Raw genomic sequence first — 18,155 nt, 5'->3', positions numbered from 1 at the left:
TTAACACCCTCCTTCTATCAATTTAAGTGGAGGCAACCATATTACACCAAACTCATTTTTTAAAATTAAAATCTAACCCTATCTGCTTATCTGATCGGTCTGCTGTGTTCCTCGGTCTTCATGACACTGGCTGTTCTCCAATGTTCTCTAAAGAAAACCTCCAAGGCCAACAGCAGAACAGCTACATTTATTCTCTGATTCCCAATCCTCAAAGCCCACAGCTGGCATGGAAGATTCCTGAGAGCTACATATCAGCAGCCAGGAACAAGCAATGCCATAGCACAGCCCAAGCCCCCGTAGTTCATATGCAAATTAGGATGAAGCAAAGCAGGAGAGAGCACTGTCTGGTACTCCTCTCATGCCAGTACAGTCCATCATCCCACACTTCTGGACCCTATTGCTGTTGTAAAGATTAGGCAGCAAGAAATGGGCACTAAGACAGTAGCGTGGATCCCCTGCCCAACTGGCCCAAGCTCCGTCCTGCCCCTGCACATGTCTACCACAGCTACAAACCTCCGGAGGCGAGACTTCACACCCCGGATGAAAGCAATTTGAGTTTCTGTGTCTTTGACCTCACCTCAGTGATGAGCATCCGTGAGGCCATGGTGAGTCGGGTTCTCGGAGAGAAGTGACTGGTGATCATGATCCTCATGCCAGCCTCGGAAAAGGTCAGCTGGTGGGGGTACGCAGAGAGCAGCTCGTCCACCATCAGCACAGATGGCTTGTTGTGGTGGTTTGCTGTTAAGAGCCGCACACATACAACAGCAGCAGCATGACTAACAGAGAATATGTTGACACCATTCAGCTGTTTGTGCTAAAAGTCTCCCATAAACAACAGAGGATGGGCAACGTGGGCAAGAAGGCATCTTGTCATGCCATGAGACTGCACTTACTCTCATGCGCGCTCTACTGATGTACAGTAGATTCACTTATTTCGGCATGCCACATACTTGGAGTGGCTCCATCGGCCTTAACTGCTTTCTGGTTAATTCAGCTGGATTGTTATTTGACCTCCTGGAGTTGCTCATAGTCTGGAACAGCAAGTATCTGTCGTCTCAGTGTGTAAACAACAGTTACTCTATCGCTTCAGAAGACAGGTCCTACACCCTAATCCAGAACCAAAGAGGAAATAAACTTTGAACATTCTGAACGTTTGGACGGGACAGACGTGAGAGCTGCGGGCCACAGTCCCTGTCTGCTGTGGTCAGGAATCAGATACATGCTGCCTACACGTTTGATGACATTGGCAACCATAGACAAGTTTGGGTTGTAGCAAGACTATACATCAATTCGAGGTTGCAAAAATAGAAAAGAAAAATTAGAAATTGAGTTATAAAAATGAAATATTTTCCTTCTGAGAGGGTTCTGATGCCCTATTCAGGACCCAAACCAATCAGACGTAGAGTTAGGGTCCGTTAGTGGACCCATCTGGTCAGAAGAACCAGCCTCCTCTACAGACACAAGTGGGCTGAGCAACAAGAAGTCTTTGTCCAGAGTTTAAAGGAGACCGTCTCTGTGCAGAACATTGACCAGAGGTGGACAGCAATCATTCTGAACAACTTGCTGTGAAGTGATAATCAAATAAAAGTTGTACCTTTCTTCAGCAGGACAGCTGTAGCGTCATAGCCATCATCTAGTTCAGTGTTAGTAGCAGCTCCATTACTTAAACCAGATGGATTCTTCTTCTGTCTCTCAAGGAAACGAACAATGTAGCAGTTCAACCTGCAACAGGAAGTCAGATCACCTTCATGTACTCTGTGGACCTGCAACATGTCTCCTGTTTATCTCTACGATCAGATTAGCTGGATGCGTTGTGTGTTTTAGCTTTCAGTTATTTACTTTGGTTATACAAAGTGTAACAAATATGCAAAAAAAATAACTCATGATGGGAGCAAACAGTTTTTCACACCCCTGTATCGGGGATGTAGTGTTATAGAAACATGTTCACTGTTGGGCGTGCCGTGGTGGCGTAGGGGTTAGCGCGACCCACATTTGGAGGCCTCAAGTCCTCGACGTGGCTGTCGCGGGTTCGACTCCCGGACCCGGCGACATTTACCGCATGTCTTCCCCCCTCTCCCTCCCCCTTTCCTGTCAGCCTACTTCATGAAAAGGGACACTAGAGCCCACAAAAAGACCCCCTGCAGGGGTTACAAAAAAAAAAAAAAAAAAAAAAAAAAAAGAAACATGTTCACTGTTACTGTTAGGGGTCAGGAAGCCCAAACCCTTGGTTTTGATTTTCACTGAATGTACAGAATGGATGTGATGAGGAGGAAAAAGTATCTCCTGACCATGAATGACATAAAGAATACACAAAACAATAAAGTTTCTTAAAATGAGTGGTTGAGTCTTAAACTTACTTCATGATCAAAATGTAGACGAAATACATCAGAATCAGTGTCAGAGCTTCCCACCTAAAGATTAAAAATATCAGTCAACCGTGTTTTACCCTGGTTAGCAAAACAAAAAATTGGAATTCTACCACATTTGTGGTAAATATCAAAACTCCATGACTTACCAAACCACCTTTTCATCATATATAAACTTTTGCATGAAAGAGAAACGAGAAGCAAAGCATTACACGTGATGTGGGCTCTGGTAATCTGATCTTAAAGGAAAGCTATCGCTGATGTGATTTAAGATATTTGATAGTAATATTTCCCCATCCAACAAACTGGTACTTTGGTAGAGAATACCATCAGCACTTACCACTATAAGGGCAGAGATAGAGAGTGTGTAGTAGCCCGAGTCTCTGAGCAGAGGCCAGCGGGACAGACGGATGGTCTGAGACACAGTGACAGGAGGATTATGATTAAATGCTGTGGTGACAGAAAAGGTTCACATATAGATGTTTTTTTTTTTCCTCAGTGAACGACTCCAACTAATGGACAAATTAATTTCAGGAGTTAAAACAGATAAATAATCAAACCCAGATAATCATGTCTGTCACCTAATAAACTTTATTTATTGTTTTATGAAGAACTTCGCAGCGACAACAATGCACGAAAGCCATGCATAGCTCTGTGTGTGTGTGTGTGTGTTTTGTCTTGTACCTGCAAAGCGAATATGCCACACACTCCAATAATGCAGAGAATGTTGAAGACAGCAGAGCCCACAATTGTGCCCACGCCAACGTCGCCTTTGGTGATGAACACTCCTGCACGACAGAACAAACGGCTGCGTATGTGTCAGAGGGATTACAGAGGCCACCTTATGGACGAAGACATTTTGGGTCAGTTTAAAGTTCAAAAAGCTACGCACCAATGACTGACGTGAAGAGTTCAGGAGCTGAGCTGCCAGCTGCCATGAAGGTGGCTCCTGCCACGTCCTCACTCAGCTGAAGACGCTGTTTGGACAGGAGAAGAAGAGAGAGAGAGGATTTTCTCCACGGGAACCGGACCCCAGGAAACAGTGGAGGTGCAAGAGTGACCGGCGTTGACTTCTTACCTCACAAATCTTCTCCAGTGAGGGGACAAAGTAGTCATCACAGACCAATGCCAGGGCATAAAACATGTAGACTGCCTACAGAGAGCAGGATACACAATGAATACACTCACTCCACTAAAGCACCTGAAGAAAGACAATCTGTGCTCAACTTCATCTGATTAAAGTGGTTAGCGGTTTGCTAACGCTGCACTACTGCAAACCAGGCATGCATATCTTTTATCATTTGCTTTTGTTTATTTGTTTTTATTATTTATTTATTTATTTTGAACATGACAGAAGTATAAAATCACTCACATGAACAAGGAAGGCAAAAGACACACAGTTTTGTACCACATTCATCTTAACACGCTCGAAAAGGAGAAAGAAGAAGTAAGAAACTTATGAACTCCTACCTCATAAACTCATACAATATGTTCAGATGGACCCTCCATTATTACATAATAAATAAAAAAAGACATAGGTTAATTCATTTTCCATTTTATCTGGAAAATTAATTTTTCCAGATAAAATATGTATGGGTTTACATGTATGGGTTTACATATGTCTAAATATATACATCCATACCCGTATGAGGCTAACATATGTGTTAGCCTCAATTTACACGCTAGTGTTAACTCTCACCCATATTTCTGTCTCCTTATATTTCCTTTTAAATTGTATTCAATTTTGACTTTGTTTTAACTCCTCATTTAACTTCCATAATTTCACCCCAGGAGTTGAAATACAAAAGCTCTTTATTGTTGCGCATAAACTATAAAACCTTAAGTTTGAATAACCCCTAGCGTTATATCCTCCTTCTCCTTCAAAAACCACTTCCTGTATGAGCACAGGTAGCAGTTTAGTTGATGCCTTAAACATAATCTGTGTAAGACGTTTTGGATAAATGCAGACGGTAATATTTACATTCCTTCAGGTGAGAACTTGGGCTCACTCATGTCTCGGGATGAACAGAAGAGGTAGGGGGTCCTGCTCAGTGTAATACCTTCACGTTCAGCCTTGCACTATTTATCTGACGTGACAAACTAACACAGACTTGTGATGTATACCTGCACTCTTCTGTTCCTACAGCAATTTCTCTGGTTAATGCGGGACAAGGTAGGGGGCGTCGCATATGATTGTTGGTGTTCGTAGCAACTGTCGGTCCACAATGACATACACTGCTGTACACTTCACATTATGTATTGATTTATATTTGATGTCTTCCTTGGTATGCTTTATTGTTTTTTATTTCTTAACTTTGATACCTTGTCTTTCAGTATTTATACCTGCTGTAACATCAATTGCCCATTTGGGAGGTGAATCAATCTGAATCTGAATCTGGGACATGACACTTTTGTAGAATTGTTATTCATAAAATAGCCTGAATGTGACGGGTCAGTTTTAGTGCACTTTACTACGACGCACTGTGCTTCATGTTGCTCTGTCGCACAAAATCCCAGTACAATCTGTTGAAGCTCGAAGCTGTGAGAGGACAAAATGTTCCAGGTGTATGAATATTGCAGCCTCTGTAAATATGAGGTGAGCTTCTTCCACTACATTCTGCTCCCAGTCAACATGTCATGTAAAACTGAATCCATCTGGTATTTTCTAAACCTCTGGAGGCCCTGGGTTCTTAAAAAAGCAGACGCCTTTTCACCGTGTTGTTCATTTAAATACGGGAACTTCTTTGGAAACGCACTTGGTGTTAAAGCAGAATGCTACAGATGACACTTACACACAGAACATGGAGGCCCACGGCTCCCTCTGTGCGCTCCTGGTTGGTGAAATAATCTCTGGGGAACTCATGGATCGCTGCAATGACACAAAAACAAAAGAAAGCTGAAGTATTCAGGAGTTTTACAGTAAGGAGTTACTGTACACGTCAGGGAACTGGTTGGGAACGTTTCAGTGAACAGAAACACCACAGTAATTTTCAGAGAAAAGATTACAACAGGAAAATGTGTGGAGCCACTTTCACTTTCATGAGACAAAAAACAAAACGTGAGGGAAAGGTTAGCACTGATTTGATCATTTTACTTGTGGATTGTAATTCTAAACAGAGAAGAAAACGAAGGAAGAGAAGGAGAGAGGAAGAAGAAACAGCTGTGGAAGCCGACATGGCTGGAAAAAAACAAAACACATATCAGACACAACAGATGTCCTGCTCCCACATATTTCCCAACAATTCTGACTTCTGCTTCATATCTGCTGGTGGTCTTTGGTCGTAAGAGTCCTAAACGGCTGGGTAAGCCTCGCTCACAGAATTACCTCTCTGACGACGACAATAAATAACAATTTATGCTGATGACCTTCAGTAATTTTACAAGTCTGACTTGTTACCACATTACACATTAAACAAATTAGCTTAGTTTCCATGACAAACAGCTTCAACAAGCGATGCGTTGTTGCACCTAGTTGTAGCAGAGTCTGTTCAGCTACCATACACATGGCATCAGCATTAAATCACAAGTTAAAATAAATTAAATGTTTGAAAAACATCTGAATAACCAGACACAGATCGTATGTAAACTATAGAAGTTTAAGATAACTATATTGATCAATTTAACCTGATGGGTTGTGCTTAAATAATAGCAATAATAAAAACTTCCATTCAGCCACCTATGACAACGTTCACTCTACTTCTGTCAAACACGCGCAACGCCTATAAAAATATTCACCACCTTGAAAGTTGGTATGTTTTACCCTTTGTATTACTTTTACAAATCAATCCTGAACATCAATATTTGGCTTTTTTGAAAAAATGAATGGCAAAAACTCTTCAACGTCAAAGAAAAAAAAAGAGTTCAACAAAATAATGACAATTACATAAAATATTTACCTCAAGAAATTGCGTAAATATTCAACCCCCCTTCAAAGTGACTGAACTAATTCAACAGAGGTCCAGTCAATTGGTGCCAGCAGTCTCACAATAAATGGAAAGGAGATCAGCAGCGTGCAGTAAGTGTGTCTCCAGTGATTGTAGTATAAAGATAGAAGGTCCATTCACTGGTTAATCAGTGTTCCTGGCTTACAGCATGAAGAAAAAAAAAAGAATACTCCAGGCAAATCAGAGGAAAAGGTTATTTAGAAGTAGAAATCAGGGCATAGCTGCAAAAATGTTGTTAAGGAAACAAACTTCTCCTGGAGGTCAATGTCAAGTTTATTTACGTAGCACATTTCCAACAGAAACACATTCACTTGGATTTACATATTGAATGTATCTGTTTTCTTTCTCTGTTTCCCTGTGTGATAAAATGACAACCAGCCTTTATGTTGTCACTATTGCTCATATTAGAAGAGGAGGCCATGCTTAGTGGAGCTGTCAGAAACTGTGGTCTAGTGGCTCCTCTGTGTTCCTCTGAGAGCATGAGGAATGGGAAACACGAACTGAAAATGCAGAGCAAATTTGTCAATATATTTTTTTTCCACTGATATTTGTGTGGTATGCTGACATAAGCAGGTTACATCAGTGAAGTGTATTATTTTTTCAGTTTCAAAACTTTTTTTTTTAGTTTCAAAATATTTTTCTTTTGAACAAATGTTTTGGACACAATTTAGCACCATAGAAATTTTGTGTGGGGGAAAAAAAACAAGGTTTTGATATGGCTCAAAAAGAACTGCAGCTATTAATTGGCCAGGGATTAATCAATAAATCTGATTGAAAGATGAATTGATCCTCCTCCTCGCCCAGTAGTTTTGAGAAATACAAGAATTTAGATCAATGCAAGGAGTGGAAGAGTAACAGTTGGATTCAGTCAACTTTCAAACCGTCATGTAAAATACCCGAGTCCCTATGCAGACTGATGTACGTACAGAGTCTCTGTGCAACAGTAAATGTTGAGTTTTCATGTGACGACATTCACACTTCTGGAACATTTGCATGCTGTTGCAGAAAGCTCCAGGAACATAAACACTGCAGGGTTTCCCCCGGTGTATTATAAGCCTGGCGGGTCACCAGGCTTTACTTGTCCCCCCCACCAGGTTAAGCTTTGCTCATTTATTTGAGTTTTTTTAAATGTTTGCATTTTATAATACAGTATTTAAGCATTAATCTTCAAATAACACATAATTATCAAGTGATCTTTTCAAATTTCCTGTCAACTTTAACCATTTTTTAACTCAAAAACACGGCGGGCCGCTGAATGAATGACTGCCTTAGCGCCCAACCACCGGGCTTAGCAGGTTTTCTGGGGGAAACCTTAAACTGGATCAGGACAAGAACTTCATTTATCCGATGTCATCAGGTCATAACACCGAACTCATGTTGGAGATGTTTGCCGTTGGCTTCTTATACATTAGCAGGTGCTCCCAATCGCAGACACTTTTTCAACAAACATTTTTATTACGTGACGCGTCCATTCCCGCCTGGTATCAGCAGCCAATCACAACAAGCAGAAATGTGCTGCATCTCCGTGTCATCATGTGTGTTTTCCTGTTGAATATGAGCGTGCATCGGAGAAGGCAGTTAAAAATAGCATCAGCCCACTGTCGCTGTGTGTGTGTGTTTGGGATTTGCTTGGCTCACTCTGCACCGGGAGGCTCTGTGTGCTCTTCCTCGGCTGTGTGTCTGTGAGCTGAGCGTGTGCCCTTGTGTAACGTGAAGGCAACTCGATGCGCAGTGACATTCTCCCTTCCCTGTAGCCGAGAGCTCGTGAGTCAGGCGGCTGGAGCCTCAGCTTGCCCTGTGTGGCCCGAACACAACACGAGGCCGTCTGCTCATTCAAAGTGACAGGAGCACAGAGAGAGAGAGAGAGGAGAGGCAGAAAGGGGGAAGGTTTGCAGCCTGACATAATGTAGCGCTGCCAAGGAACAAGTGATGAAAGGAAGGAGAGAGAAGAAATGTGAAAGGAAAGGAAGACCTCTGGCATGCATTTATCTCTTTTAGTCACTGAGTCAGGACTGGGCTTGATATACTCATCTTTTTTTTTTTTACGGCACTCAAGCACCACATTTAAACCAGCGACGTGATCCATTACTCTGCCGATACGTGCAAACAGTAAAACAGTCAGTGCTGCTCCTTTCACACCGGTCAACAACTGTTTTAGTTTTCCGCTGCTTGTTTTCTGGGTTTATTACTGCCATTTAGGTCTTGCCATTTTCTATTCAATTCACTATGGTTATCATCACTAGTTGATATGCAGGTTCATTCCTTTGTTTCTTTCCTATTTTCCATGTTTTGTCCCCGGTGCATTTTAGTTTGTTCTCTTATGTTTGGGTTAGACTTTTTCCCTTCTTTGATTTGCAGATCCTTTTGTGTCCAAGTTCAACTCGTTGTGCATCATCTCTGAACTGAATCAGAAATATCACTTGATAATTATGTGTTATTGAAAGATTGGGAGGTTAATACCTGAACACCAACTATAAGGCCTTAAAAAATGCAAACATTTAAAAAAGACTTAAATAAATAAGCAGTGCTTAGCCTGGTGGGGGCCCAAGTAAAGCCTGGTGGTCCGCCAGGCTTATAATACCATAACAATAACACACAGAACTTACTTAACAGAATATATATACATATATTGAAAAAAATGTATGAAATTAATTTATTAATACCTTTAACAACAATATACAGACATAAGGCTAAACTCCTTAGCTTCTTCTGTTTATACCATCTGAACATCTTTCAGCACATGCACACAGAGTGAGACACACTTATTGGTATTTAAACCAGAAATGATGGAGGACATTAACGGCGTCTTCACACCTGATAGTCCGGCAGACTCGGTTCTATTGAGGAGCAAAATTGCTGCATTTGTTACATTCTCAGCTGGTGCGGTTTGCTTTCACACTGCACTGTGTCAAAAAAAACAAACTCATATCTGCAGGGGACATTTATTTCTATTTGTTTTATTTTCAAGATCCCTTTGATTCTGTTATGGGTTTCTTGCCTTTGGTGGCTGTTAATGTTCAGATTTGCTCAAGGTTCAATGTGGCCCAATATTTAAGTTTTATTCATTTATTTATTTTTGGTTCAGTTGCACAACAGTCCAGCGGCAGTAATCTGTTCCAAACAGACATTTTTTGCCCACACAACTTGTGGAACATGCAGCAGATAAAATATATTATATGCATCACCGTTTCTGGGCTCTACAGACGCTCTCCTGCAGAGCATGAAAACAAAATGACTTGCTGCCATAAAGTGAAGGTGCACTGGAATTATCTGCTAATCCTGCAGTTCAAGATTGGCATTGCTGGAGGATATTCCTAATCTTTTTTGTATTATATATTTTTTATTTTTAAATGTGTCCAATATTTGACAAGCAATGATATGCCATAGTATTTTTGCCTCCTGCTCATCACAATGACCACACACATCTGTGTGCCTACTTTTGAGAAGTGATACACATAGATACACAGTGGCGCAGTTGGTAGCACTGTTGCCTTGCAGCAAGAAGGTCCTAGGTCCAAATCTTTCTGCATGGAGTTTGCATGTTCTCCCTGTGCATGCGTGGGTTCTCTCCGGGTACTCCGGCTTCCTCCCACAGTCCAAAAACATGACTGTCAGGTTAATTGGTCTCTCTAAATTCTCCCTAGATGTGAGTGTGTGTGTGTGTGTGTGCATGGTTGTTTGTCTTGTATGTCTTCTGTATTCTGTGTTGTCCTGCGGCAGACTGGCGACCTCCGCCTCTCGCCCAGAACGTAGCTGGAGATAGGCACCAGCAACTCTCCCGACCCCACTAGGGACAAGGGTGAACAGAAAATGGATGGATGGATGGATGGATGGATGGATACACATAGATGCAAAAAGCTGAACTAGCAATCTGGTTCAGGTTAAGTAAATCACATTGTGGTGAGCAAAGCCATTACATTATTCTCCTAAAAAGAGGTAAACTGATGCAGCTCTGACAGCACGTGAGGCACCTAATGTGCCTAGGCACCAGTTTCGTGGCCTGTACAATGCATCAACTATAAAGTTGTCTTTCAAGAATGTCTGCACTCCGCCAGTGAAGTGCGCCGCAGAGCAAAGCGCAGCAAAAACGCATACAGTTATTGGTTACAGGTGTATAAAAAGCCCATTTAAATTAAAAAGAAGCAATGTTTCGCTTACGGGGAATGGTAGGAGGTAAAGGCTGGCACCCAACAGGCTTATAATACACTGGGAGAAACTCTAAACTTGTCTCAACAGCCAAAGTAATCTCAATATTTACAATCCTTTTGCAAGGTAAGATATAAGCTGAATGAATGTGAATACGTCAGCATCAGACATACAGAACAGGATAACAATAGTTTCAATTTCAGACATTTTCGTCCTCACATATAACTATTGGAGCTGCTTGTAAAAGAAAGAGTGTTAGGAACTGTTTTTAAAGACAACAACATCAGAACAAGAAGTGACGATGTGTATTCAATCCCCAAAGCATCTTCATCTTAAAACATCCTGTAGTTCTCTTCAGGGCATTTTGTAACGAGGTCAGTGCTGTAAATCGCTGACTTCGTTTAGTTTCTATGTGTACAGTGTCAGTGTGAGGAGATGATTTAGCAATTAACACAGTCAGTTCTAAAATCCCTGTGCTGAGCCTGTAAGACAGACCTGAGTGGAGCCTCTCGTTACTCCACAGTCAGCCCCACCTCGAGCTACACTGCTACCACCCCTGGCGCTTATATAATACCCCCAGCATTACATAATCGTAGTGTGCTCCTAACAGAGACAGAGAGGTTCACGAAAGGAGAGAGAAAATCCTCAAAATCCTATACATCATTAACGGGATCTGAGCACATTGCTGTGCTGCAGGAAACACGACATATGGCCTTTTTCTCCAGAAATGACAAAGCACCTTTTGTGTTGGTGAGATACACGCATCTATCAGCAACTTTCTTCCTTGTGATGCTCACAGGTCTCGTCTTTCATTTTCTGCAGTCTCTGTACTGTGCATATTATTTAATTTTCTCTGTGCTATTCTTGTTTTAAAGGTCAGTGGGATGTTGAAGGAAATTCATTTGATCGATTCGACAAAAAGCTGATATTTTGCAATGTTTGTGGATAAGTATGAGGCAGCAGTTCCTCCACAAACATGTGTTATGAGATTGAAAACCAAAAAAATATGTGATCAAAACAATCCCCAGGCCATGAGGAAACTCATTATCCACATAATATGAAAGAAAGGGAGATGGGGCAAAAAAGCTAAAGGTTTTGCATAAATGGCAAAAAACGATAATGATGGATTCAGTTACTAAAGCGATGTGAAAAGAGTTTGCCCCTTTCCTAATATTTTTACATTTGTAAAAACACTTGAGTGTTTCAGAACATCAAAGAGTTATTTAAAGATTACACACACACATATACATCCACATCTGCCCAGTATGAAAAAAATAACTTAACTGTGGTTTGTCACACCTGAGCTCACTGTCTGTAGCCACACCTGTTCTCAATCAAGACAGCTCTTAAATAGCAGCTACCTGACTGAAGTACACCAAAAGATCCTCAAAAGCCAGACATTATGATGAGATCCAAAGAAATTCAGAATCAAATGAGAAATAAAGTAATTGAGATCTATCAACCTGCTGTATCCATACATAGTTAAAACAAAGGTAAGTAAAATAAATAAAGTGAAAAGTGCTGAGGAGCGAATGGAGTTGCTGCTGTTACCTACAACACATTCCAGTCCAAAAGAATTGTGGAGAACCAATCGTGCCTTAATTAGTTGAAGAATCTGAAGGACATCACATGTCTGTCCTGTGTTCTTCCATCACTGTATGGTTCGGCTCATCCACAAATCAGACTCCAATGAACAATCAGGTCTGCAGAGCTGGGGGGCTGACCTTCCCTCCATCCAGGACTTGTACAGGTGTAGGGCAGGGGTGGCCAGAGTCGGTCCTGGAGGGCCGGCATCCTGCATGTCTTAGTTCTCTCCCTGGTTTAACGCACCTGGATCAGTGATGGCTCATTGAAAGCCCTAAAAAGAACATTGAAAAGCTGAAAAGGTTGTTACTACCACCAGAGAGAGAACTAAAACATGCAGGACGCCGGCCCTGCAGGACCGACTTTGGGCACTGCTGGTCTAGGGTTTAAAAAAATCGCAACATCCCTGCACAACCCACACATCCTGAGATATCTTTAATCTATTGCAGAGGCAGTCAGTTGAGCTCAGTATTATATCATTATGATAATGGCTCTATCAATGCAAGTGTTAATACATTTTGTGGTTTAATGATTAACACATTAGCAGTCACAGCTAAAATAAAAGCCCACTACTGCCACATTATTTTTAAGTGCACACGTGCAAAGTGCTTAAGTGCAACGTTACTGTTGAATTATGTTACTATAATCCCACATCCCACTTTTTCAGCACCAATGCCAGCAGTAACTTATTTATTCCCACAGATATTCCTTAATGCACTCCACGGCCTGTAGATGTTGATGCTTAATCTCTGAAGCATTATTTAATGCTGAAAACATTATTTAATGCACACATTACGCTCTTTCGTACTTCTGAACTGAGCAGCCGAAGACTGAAACAGTGGATGCACCGCATGTACACGTAAACAGCAGCTAGTCGGAGGGAGAAACATGATGTAAGTTTGAGATTCTCGATCCTGTGGCCTTACAACTGCTAGTCATTGAAGGTTCAGTGCATAAAAAGGCATGCGGCTACACTCGCTGTACACGTACTGCAGCATATGGTTGTATTTATATTCTGCCACAAGTGCTTACAAGTTTGTGGGTGGCATTACCTAACACGTCAGCCATCGTCAGCAGGAAACAGAAGAAGAAAGCAAAAGTATGGCGAAAGGCTTACCCCGAGTTCATCTTAGACAACAAGCAACATCGGGGCTGAATAAATGCCGCCCTGTATTCATTAACAACAGATTAAACTTCGAAAAGAACCAAAGAACTGAAGGAGCCGCAGTAATCTGTTCTTTTGCCACGTGTCGCCGTTGCTACAGGTTTGTTGGGTCAAATAAGGTTATTGTTCACCGCAAGATGCTCCTGAGACACTTACATTAAAAATACCACACCGTTTATTATCTACTGTTTTTATTTGAAAAGCATGGTTGCATGCAAGACATTATGCAGTTATAAATGTCTGCATATTTATGACTTCTGCTTAACAGTTTTCAGACAACTTGCCTGAAGTGAGCAAAAAATAATCATGGCAAGAAGATTCAGATTACCTCTGAGTGGATGTGCAGAACTGATGGAAAACAATATAATAGAATTTTTTTTTACATTTACTTTTCCCATAATATTATTGAAAAGACAACAGGTTAACAAGGCCAACATCACTAATTGAATTCTGAAAACCCGTGATCAGAAAAAAGAACTATAGTTATATAGTTATAGTTAAGTATAGTCTAGTTAACGATAGCATACCCAGAAAACACTAACTAGAGTCAACATGGTTTTTACTTAGTCAGTTGCATCAGATTCAATACAAACTTTATTTATGAAAACGACAAAAATCCTTAAACATGGCATTTTTAAAAAATATATTTTTAAAATGTTTGCAGTTTTTAAGACTTAATTGTTGATGTTCTGGTATTAATTTTCCAATCTTTCAATAACACATAATTATCAAGTGATATTTTAATTTTTCTAGTCAACTTCAAACATTTTTTAATTCAAAAACACGACGGGCCGCTGAATGAATGACTGCCTGTCACCGGGCTCAGCAAGTTTTCTGGGGGGAAACCTTGAACTGTAAGCAGCTACCCCCATTTTTTATATTTTCTAATTATTTTGTGCAAGACATGAGCAGATTAATGGTGAGAAATTTTAATATCCATGTCTGCTGTTCCAAGAAGCGATGGTCAAGGACTGCTGAACCTAATAGACTGTCTTAACTTTGTTCAGTGCCAGCGAACTCATTGGACTTGGTTTTATCCCACAACTTCTCTGCTCTTATATCCGGAGATTGGTGATGCTTTCTTTCCAGACCACATATCTGTTTTGCTTGATTTTATTTGTCTTTGCAGAGCTATCAAATCAATTTAACCATTAATATACATTAATCAACATTACCACAATTCATGGCAGTGTACACAAGCAGGAATTAGAATATAAGGAAACATTTTCAGGCTGCAAGGCACAGTTGCCTTGCAGCAAAAAGGTCCTGGGTTCGATTCTTTCTGCATGGAGTTTGCATGTTCTCCCTGTGCATGCGTGGGTTCTCTCCGGGTATTCCGGCTTCCTCCCACAGTCCAAATACATGACTGTCAGGTTAATTGGTCTCTCTAAATTCTCCCTAGGTGTGAGTGTGTGTGTGTGCATGGTTGTGTGTCCTGTATGTCTCTGTGTTGCCCTGCGACAGACTGGTGACCTGTCCAGGGTGACCCCCGCCTCTCACCCGGAACGTAGCTGGAGATAGACACCAGCAACCCTCCTGACCCCACTAGGGACAAGGGTGTTAAAAAATGGATGGATGGATGGAAACATTTTCACATTAACACAAGTTAGCACAAAAAACAACAATGCCTTGCTATGCAATTCGCAGGAGAGAGCACATTTCACACAGTTCTATTAAAAGAAGAAAGGGGGGAAAAAACAATTGCACAAGAAATATCAAGTAGACAGATACAATCTAAAATCAGGATATAAGATCCTCAAATATTGTATAGTCTACACGGCTACAATCTTGTAGATTATACAATATTTTCAGAAAACATTATTTTTTGTCTGTGTTGAAGAATATTGGTTTTCACAAGTGAAGTTGGTGACTGAGAATAAGATCACAAAGGACTTAAAATGTTTTTTTGGTTCTGGTTTACGATTTCGGGGTTTCAAAGTATTCCATACATTTCTCCTGTCACTGATTTTGTGTCAAAAATCCAAACAATGCAATTTCATTTTTTGAGCTGAACGGTGATATTCGACTGTTATATTACGCGATAACTGTGACTCGTTTCTCACTGCTTTCCACATGGCTTGTATCCGACTGACACAACAGGCAATAAAACCTGGAGATAAGATCTCAGGGAACATGAAGCAACGTGAGAAGACAGACTGTTTTACATTCGAGGTATAATCAGACGCTCTAACAGCATGTGAGTGTGCGCCTGTTGCTTAATTGCAAACACATTTGTGAAAGTAAAATGCTCCTAAAAGGGAAAGCTTGTGAAACTGGCAGTGCAAATGAAGAAAAGATGGTACGTTGAAATAAGAGTTCTGTTTTTCCTCGTTGAATTTCTGTGTTAAGGGTGAAATGTAGTCCATGCTTCAAAGAGCTGTTAGATCAAGTCAATGCGGACCATGTTCTCACTTCTGGTAGTCTTTGGACTTCATCAATATGTTTGCACCTTTTGTCATTGAGGAATGTTTAACTTGAAAGCCGTTTCAGCAGGAATTTTCTTCAGACTTATCGACAGACACAGAGAGTACAATACGTGAGCCAGGTCTGATAGACAAAATAATGACCTCATCACCTTTGGTCAGAAGGTACAGGTACCACATAGTAGGTGATTGCTGGGTTTCTAAAATATCCTTATAGACTGGACTATTTGGCACACAAAAAAAACTCCCAAGCATATCTAAATTGTAGATGAGTCACTTGTAAGTTCTTGGACTGAAAACTGTTGCACAAATAAATGGTTAAATTAGATTTTTCTCAGGAATGTACTCATATCAGTGGGGAAAGTCAGTTTGCAGAGCACTTAAGTGTGCTTCAGCAATCTATGCCAGTATCAATACAAAAAAACCCAACAATGATAAATTGTAATCTCCCCATTAAAGTCTCACTAAGGTAACCAGGACAGTAGAGGTCATTAATAGATAATGTTGATATTATGTTAATTTCAAATTATTGTGTTCACTATATAATGAAAATCGGGCCTTTTTCACTCAGTAGTATCACACCAAGAGAATACCATGCATACAGTAAGTTTCTACCGTTGGCTTAATTTCTGATTGGAAAGGTGACATAATAACGATCCACAATTGTTAAGCTTTTCCATCACAGTGAATGTTTATTCCTCACAGGCTAAGCAGCAGTTCTCCAGCTCAGCATGAGCAGTGCAGAATGGGATTAGACTGCTGCAGCAGCCCTTTCTGAATGTTTTCATGCTTAATCCTGAATCCTGTCACACCTGAAATTCACCGTACATGCTGGGGAGCCAGAGATAGCTGCTGCATGTCACGATGCAGTTATGTTTGGGTTTGATTTTTATTTTTTTTTAAGTCCACAAGATGCTGAGTAGATGTGCTACTTTGAGTGTCTGTTTAACATGAAGTGCCACAGTATTTAATATTATTCACTTACTTCAACCTCAGATTTTTGTCATTTATTGTCACTAGAGGTATGCAATATGTATTTTAATGCTCAAAAAGGTACGCACATTTTCTACATTGTTAAACTAACCAGCTCAGTTGCACATTCCTCTGGACTACAACTCTGCAGGATTTATGTTGACATTTTGTAGAGCTAAATTGGGGCCATAAAGTTAGTTAAAAAAAAAAAAAATTTAAACATGTTTATGAAATGGCAAAAACTGGTTCCGTTGAATCTTAAGGCCACTTAACAATTTGGCGGGCTAGCAGACGTATTCGCAGCGACGGGTCAGCCCACGTCAGGCAGATTCTCTAAGCCTGTGATTTCCAAAGATTTTCTGGGCCCCACAATGGATTACAATAAAATCCCCCCCAAAAAAGAAAAAAAGAAAATCAACTGGGCACACATATCGTTCAACCAGGCATAAACCTATACACATATTTTGTTTTCAAACTCCACTGAAGTTTATTTGACACTTCAGGTTGCAACAAAACACACTACTAACCATCTTTACAGCAAAACACTTTTGTGTAACTGTTTTTTGGGTTTTTTTTCATCCATACCACTTCCAGTGCCCACCCTGCAATGGCCCTGCGCCCTCCTAGGGGGCGCGCCCCACACTTTGGGAACCACTGTTCTAAGCTGCTCAAGCATGAATGTGTCAGTTTTCTTTCTCAGTTTAATCAAATATTATAGCTAACATTAACGTGAGCATGACAAAAATGGTATTTTACCCAGCAGGTACAACTACTATGATAACAAAATCAAGTTTGCGTACCTACCATACATCGACAAACTGTTACATCAACCAGACTGACTAACTCACTTCATCGCATCAATGCGATCAGAGGGCATCGCATGCAGGCAGCAGTCAGATGAAACATCAGTTGGGTTCGCCAGTCTTCTTCTTCGTGTTGGCAAACAACTCAAAGTTGCATTACTGCCACCTACTGGCTCACTACTCAGGTGTTCACTGAAAAGCTCCTCCCGAAATCGGTAAAAACATGGAAATGAGAAGTGTTTCAGCTCAGAGCCAATAGTACAGCAAGTACATGTTTACAATTCACATTTTATTTGGTAATAGTTCAGCCTTTTGCAAAATAATGAAAAAATTTGTAACAATAGCTTGACTTATCATGTAATTAAAAATCTGGGTCTATGTGCCAATGACGACACCTCAGTGGACTCATCTTTGAAACTCCTGAAGTTTGCAGATGACACCACAGTTACAGGTCTGATCCAGGACACTGATGAGCCTGCATACAGACAGGAGATGGATCAGCTGGTCCACTGGTGTGGTCAGAACCGTTCGAGACTGTGATGATGACAGTGGACCTCCAGAGAACACCCCCAACAGCTCATCATCCTCAACAGCACTGTTTACTGTGGATCACTTCCTGATACTAGAAACCACCCCTTTCTCCGGACACATAGAGTTCAGGAGACTGGTCTTTCAAAAGAAGCTCCCGGTCATCTTCTACACAGTCATTATTCAATCTGCCCTGCGTTTTGTCAGTCGCTGTGCAGTGTTGC

The 18,155-nt window shown here is 40.8% G+C and overlaps 1 protein-coding gene across 2 annotated transcripts in view; it reads right to left on the bottom strand.

The window, feature by feature from the left end:
• Window positions 1-18,155, bottom strand: part of LOC116713404 (sodium/potassium/calcium exchanger 3-like) — a 46,359-nt gene that overhangs the window by 10,827 nt on the left and 17,377 nt on the right. For both annotated transcript variants that reach the window (XR_004337865.1, XM_032553547.1), the window contains exons 3-11: window positions 5,159-5,235; window positions 3,445-3,519; window positions 3,259-3,343; window positions 3,051-3,154; window positions 2,707-2,781; window positions 2,516-2,541; window positions 2,358-2,411; window positions 1,595-1,722; window positions 578-738 (exon numbers count right to left, since the gene is read on the bottom strand). Coding sequence is in view for 1 of the 2 variants with exons in the window: in XM_032553547.1 (XP_032409438.1) it covers window positions 578-738; window positions 1,595-1,722; window positions 2,358-2,411; window positions 2,516-2,541; window positions 2,707-2,781; window positions 3,051-3,154; window positions 3,259-3,343; window positions 3,445-3,519; window positions 5,159-5,235 (785 nt within the window). In the remaining variant the exon portion in view is untranslated. The remainder of the gene's footprint in view (window positions 1-577; window positions 739-1,594; window positions 1,723-2,357; window positions 2,412-2,515; window positions 2,542-2,706; window positions 2,782-3,050; window positions 3,155-3,258; window positions 3,344-3,444; window positions 3,520-5,158; window positions 5,236-18,155) is intronic.

Source organism: Xiphophorus hellerii, chromosome 22 (genome assembly GCF_003331165.1).
Source record: "Xiphophorus hellerii strain 12219 chromosome 22, Xiphophorus_hellerii-4.1, whole genome shotgun sequence".
NCBI classification, from domain to species: Eukaryota; Metazoa; Chordata; class Actinopteri; order Cyprinodontiformes; family Poeciliidae; genus Xiphophorus; species Xiphophorus hellerii.
The sequence above is the reverse complement of the archived record's forward strand: the minus strand, read 5'-3'. Positions and strand labels throughout refer to the sequence as shown.